At 30.6% G+C, this 6,460-nt stretch overlaps 1 protein-coding gene across 1 annotated transcript in view; it reads left to right on the top strand.

Annotated features, from left to right (window-relative positions):
- The window catches only part of LOC108745704 (protein sickie), a 113,342-nt gene that overhangs the window by 3,351 nt on the left and 103,531 nt on the right, over positions 1–6,460 (top strand). The window contains exons 2-3 of the mRNA XM_018482012.1: positions 538–655; positions 1,143–1,195. Coding sequence (XP_018337514.1) covers positions 538–655; positions 1,143–1,195 — 171 coding nt within the window. The remainder of the gene's footprint in view (positions 1–537; positions 656–1,142; positions 1,196–6,460) is intronic.

The raw sequence follows: 6,460 nt of genomic DNA, 5'->3' as shown, positions 1-6,460 counted from the left end.
ATTAAAATTAACATGCATGAATGTTTAACCATGAATTTCTCTCTCTCTCTCTCTCTCTCTCTCTCTCTCTCTCTCTCCTTTTTTTTTCTTTTATGATCGCCTTTACTTTATTGATTATACAATCCCAAGAGTCGATCGATCAACTACAATCATTGCATAAAACGCGACGTAATTAAGAGCGCGTGCAATTTTTCACATTGTACTTCAACAAATACTTAACTCATTCCACAAATACTCATTTTATAAATATTTTTATTAAGATGCAAAAAATAAAAATGAGAAGTAGATATTCTAAACAGAAGAACTTAACATTGAAATTACTTCGAAATTTATATATATATATTTATGTTTCAAGACAATAAAAAAAAAAATAATTGTTGACTTAGAAAATATTACTTAATTGTGTAATAATAATAGTACTATTTTATTATTTTACTATTTTACTAATAATAATAGTAGTATTTTAGAATATATCCATATGTATTATATATTACTTTATATAATTATTTATTGTATGATTATTTTTGATGATTCCAGATCTATACAGATTGGGCTAATTATTATTTGGAACGAGGGGGTTGCAAGAAAAGAGTGACCGATCTCCAGGCTGATCTCTGCGACGGTGTCCTGTTAGCTGACTTAGTGGAGGCTGTCAGTAAGTATCTTCCGCACACTCTCATTTCTTTTTAAAATGTAATCAAATAAAATATTTATATAATATAAAAAGAAACAAAGTTTGAAATGTTCGTGAAATATTTGCAGATTTTTAAATTAATTATATCCATAAATATTGTATTACAATTTTCTTATTTATTTATTTAAATTTATTTATTTAATATAAAAAAGAAAGGAAACATTTATATTAAATAAGTGTTGCGACATTTTATTAATAAAAATTGAAATGTGCGAAAAAGGTTGAGTGACGACGGGTGACATAAATCTGTGATTCGCCTAACAGTATTGGGTCGTTTATGGCGTTGGACAGTTATCCGTAACACATAAATCGACACTAAAGTCATTAGTGCATAAGGTACGATAGTCACGTGCCGTATGCACGCATATGCAATTTATCGCGTCCGTTAGTCAATTAAATGAACGAGGAATATCTTCTAAATTAAGACACACATTTTTTTTTATTTCAGCTAATCAAAAAGTGATCGACGTAAATCGAAAGCCGAAAAGCGCCCAACAAATGGTGAGTATAATTAAAAATTTCGTACAAAAGTTCATTATTTTCAGACGAAGTTCATTATATTCAGCATTTACATAATCCTTTAAGAACGCTTCAGGTAATTGAAATGACATTGTTCGTGTTTATTGGAAATATAATACTTAGGATAATAATACTTAGGATATAAATGCCAGGTTTATTTTTAATTGTAGAACAAAAATAAATATATTTTATTGTTGCAATATATGCAAAATAGATCTTTATAATCTTATATAAATAAATACACAAAATATAAATGAAATATAAATAAATAAAATATTTCAAACATAAAATATATTTTCTAATCAAATTTGATAGAATATGGACTGTTCTGTATGCGAAAGGAGAAAATATTAGATTAAAAATATTAGATAAAAAAATAATGGAATGTGAAATTCAAAAGATTTGATATTTGATGCGTGGATGCTCCGGATCTTCCTCCGGAGAAGTAAATTTAAGAACCAGCATGCACGAGCGCAGTCCTTTAAAAATAGAAAGCTCACAAGCTCGCTCCTCCTCTCTTTCCCCGCTTCGAATACGTAGATAAAATCCATGCAACTGTACGTATGGTGCACCATAGATCACCGTCCGCATCTCTTCGAAATATTTAGAATAACGCGCAGAAAAAAACAGACGCGATTACGTCTCTTGCGGCACGTTTTGATTCTCTTTAAAAAATATTTCGATATCTATTTTCATAATCTTAAACCTTCAATTTACTTTTACGTGTTTTTAATAAAAGTATTTATATTTGTCCATTTATCTATGCTGTAGTTCTTCAAAAATTTTAAATTTCATTCTTTTCAATTTTGATTTAAAATGCATTGATTTAAAAATTATTTTTATAGTTTCTATTATTAATTTCATTTAATAATTTAATTCTAATATTATATTACAACATATATATTATACTTTTATCGCGCGTAATATTATAACCTTTATATGTATTTTTATCTTAATTAAAATAATATTTACTAATTTTTAAATTAAACGTTACAGGCTATAGTATCACTGTAATATCTTTAGCTACTATATCTGAATAATAATTTTTCCGAAGTCATATAAATATTTCTTCTCGCTTTAGGCATGCGCGTATCTCATTTTGCAAGATATGATCCTTCATCATAATGCGTAATAAACATATTTTGCGATAACATCGTAAGATAAATCCGTGCTTCTGGTTTGAGAAAAACGATTACTTGGATTTTATTCAGCATTTTAATTAGCGTTTTACGGAAGCATTACAGCAAAAATTCGGTCAGAATCGTGCCTTGCGTAACCTCTGACACGCGCGTTTTATATCCGCGCGCACGATTAAGTACCCGGCTTCCACACGGTTCCTCCGCCGTTTGCAATTAATTAAAAGCTGTTAATTACAACGTCTTGTTACATCCTTGTACATATAATAAATTATCTCAATTACTTATTTCATCTTGCAACGCGCGCGACATGTCACTTAAATTTTTCTTGCACTAAAATTAAAAATTGTTTATGTACATTTTTTCATAATTAAATTTTAATGTTCTCTGAAAAGACGCGGAATTATTAACACTTGCAAAAGAGAATATTCGATAAAATTTCAAAATGTCATGTCTGTTTTCCTTATAACACTATAAGGACTCTATTCTCACTGACAGTCTTTCAACTTGTATCCCCTAAGGAAGAGCGTCGCGCGTTGACTCAGGATTATGCAAATTGGATACACAAGGTGGCATCACATCCTACGAGAAAGAGAGAGAAAGGGAGAGGGAGAAGTATAATTCGACAACGCACTTCGATCCATCCATCCGGATGTGACGTGGCTCGTTTTCCCGACGAGATGCACTCGAAATCCATAAAACACGATGTTCTCTCGTTTTTCCTTTCCCTCGATCCCTTCTCTCTTCTTTCCATTCAAACATAGTCCTCACACCCATAGTAAATATTGACGAATTGAAAATTAGAAGCATTCACGTTTTTTCCATTTTGCTCTCAATATAGTAAATTCGTTTCTTTAGATAAAACGTTTTAAAAAATTTAGAAGCAATAAAATTGTATATAAAAAGAAATAATATGTACGAGTAATACGAGATAATATAATGAATAATGTAAATAAGCCCATCAGAACCTACATCAGTTATTCGGATGCACAAAAATTCTTTATTTTTCGTGTGAATGTAACAAAACAAATAAAATATACGTTTTAACCCTTCAATTCGGGTCCTTATACATATAAAAATATAAATCGAAATTACATAATTAACGCAAATTCCAAGTTGATGATTCCCGACAATTAGTTCGTTCTTTTTTATCCAAATACTAAATTAACTATGTAATGAATAGCTCAATAATTATCAAAATTATTACATTATTCAATAATAATATAAAACTTACATAAAGTAAAACCGAAGTTATATGCATTGCGTCACTACGTAGAATCACATCGCTCATCAAATTGTCAGATTTGCTGTGCAGTCCTTCAAAAGAAACACGAAACGGAAATTAGAGAGTTATTAAAATCATTCGTCTGAATTTTCTATTATATCCGCTCGCATGTGTAAGCGTTTTCTCGCGGCTTCACGTAAAGGACTTGTGATGTCGACAGTCAGAGATACAATGAGAGTCAAAATAATTAAATCAAGTAGATATTGAAATAAAAATAAAACTAAGACCAAAAGAGGGTAATAACAACGAAGTAATTGTCGGGAATCATCAACTTGGAATTTGCGTTAATTATGTAATTTCGATTTATATTTTATATTGATAAGGGCCCGAATTGAAGGGTTGAAACGTATATTTTATTTGTTTCATTACATTCACACGAAAAATAAAGAATTTTTGTGCATTCTGCAATAGTTGATGTAGGCTCTGATGAACTTTTTTACATTTTTCACTGATAGATTCTTTCGAGCTTCATTGTATATATTTGTTATATTTTAGATAATATAATATTGTTGTGATTATATATTATAGTATAGTTACATAAAATAATATATAAAAATATTGTATAAAATGATAGTAGAATTTAATTTCAATTTCGACAGTGTTGAACAATTTCGTGTCACTCTTCAGTTCTTGGCAGAAACTCTATAGTTTACTAGGCCAGGAAACTTTGCGCATAGCTCTTAATAGCTGTAGTATTTGCTTTGCTAAGTACTCCGTATTACTTTAGAGCTTAGGGTGGTAACTTTGAGGGTGCAGGCGACGTAAAGCTCTTCCAAGTTCTTTTCTCGAATTTTGTTCTTACCCTCAATCGAACATACGCATACTGCAGAAACGAGTCTGTATAGTCAGCCTCGTAGACGTCGCCTTTCCAATTTCGCGGTGTCGAGGGTGGACGCTAAGGAAAGGAGAAGGGCTCCAGTCTATAATTAAAGCAAGCCGCACACACGCGCCATATGTACAGGGTGATTCACGTAAATGATAAGTAAAGATAATCGAGATAAAGTAACAGAAACCGATCGGTCGATATTTTGTTTTTCAAAATTTTTAATATATTACAATTTTTTGTCATAATAATTTTAATATATGAAACTTTAAAGTACAATTTTAATAAAAGTATACAAATTTTTTAAATATACATACAATAATTATTATACTATAATCTTGAAACATATTGAATTTTAAAGGTTTAACATTAAATGTGTTTCTTATTTAGTTTTATGACTTTTTAATTGATTTCTTTGTGCCTTTAGCGATTTGTGAAGCAGCTTGTAACCAATTCGAGAATCACGTGTTTTCCTTTCGGAACCGCTCTCAGCACGCGACTTGCAACTCGTCGTCGGTTTACAACTCGTACACACTCCTGCCACACGTACAATAGCGTACAGAATGAAACGTTCTTCGTTCGCTACGTAAACCGGAAGCCCGATGATTGCATAAATCGGCATGCAGCATTATACATACCAACGTATGTTCATGAAGATGCGATTCATTCTCTCATTTCAAATCTGTCACATCAGTTCTTTCAACATAATCAATCTTTATTTATTGAGGAAAAGATGTAAAAATATACATTAACGGAGATTAAGAAAAAGATATAGATTTTAAACATCAATTAAAAAATATTGATTTATTTACAAAAAATTTTTTTTAGAATAAAAAAAATCAGAATTTAATTACTTAAGTTTAAAATTTCTTTTTTTTTTTTGTTGATTCTTTTTGGATTGATTGTAGGCAATTTTTATTCGATTAGTGAGCATTCGATCGACAATGTTAATATTCTTCGCCGAAAAGGTTTCTTCAGTGCAGTATAAACTTGGTCGCATGGTAGAATCGGACTGGTTTTCATCTTCGCACATCTTTCGATCGTCAACATTGTTTTGATGATTAAAAGAGAGTCGGCTAAACTGAAGCTTAAACCGGAACCGGTATGGCGTCTTTGGCTAGCCAGTCGGCCCATTGCGATCTATTTCTATTTCGCGGATAATCCACTCTCTCGAGATAGCGAGGATGAGTCATTTCATATATATTAGTCAAGCATCGCGCCGGTCTCCCTAATTTCCTCGCAACGATAATTTATGAATAATATGAATTGTCCTAGATTTTGTTTTTTGGATTATTTCAAGCAAACTTTAATAGAGAATTAATTATTAAGAACATTTCAGAGGAAAATAATTAATTACGAATATATAATATTAGAAAAATTAATTTTTATAACTTTTTTATTTAAATATCTTTAACGGTATAATTAATAATATATGCTGAAAGATATTTTATTTTTAAGTATATGATGAACAGTTTATGAAATTAGAATATTTAAAAAAATAAACACGATGCATAATATATTTAAAATATTTGAATTATATATATACAAGCACAGAATATATACAAGTACAGAACATGTAGAATCGTAATGCAATTTATCTACAATGAGGTAACACTAAAGAGTCAAAGACCGATAATGTGTTTAAGTAAACGCAACTCGACGAACAAACGCTCGAAAATCGATTACTCGATTTAAATTAGGCAACTACGAGCAAGTGTTGAGGAAGACATGCGGGATGCCGATGGTAGAATATTGAAAACGTCACAGTGCGTCGCAGGTGTCCTAGATACTATGTATAATGTACTGCGTGAATGGTAAGAGGAAAGAGAGGGACGAAATATAGGCGGGGTTTCCGAATATGAGACGACTTTATAGAAAAAAAGAAAGAAATAGAGAAAGAAATAGTGTTCTAGGCTGTAGTTTTTTTTTTAACTGAAAAGTTTGTCGTATAATACAGAATGTATATGGAGATCTTCTTGAATATATAAAAATAAATAATTTCA

This window comes from Trachymyrmex septentrionalis, unplaced genomic scaffold (assembly GCF_001594115.1).
Source record: "Trachymyrmex septentrionalis isolate Tsep2-gDNA-1 unplaced genomic scaffold, Tsep1.0 scaffold148, whole genome shotgun sequence".
NCBI classification, from domain to species: Eukaryota; Metazoa; Arthropoda; class Insecta; order Hymenoptera; family Formicidae; genus Trachymyrmex; species Trachymyrmex septentrionalis.
This window is presented reverse-complemented; position numbering and strand designations above follow the sequence as displayed.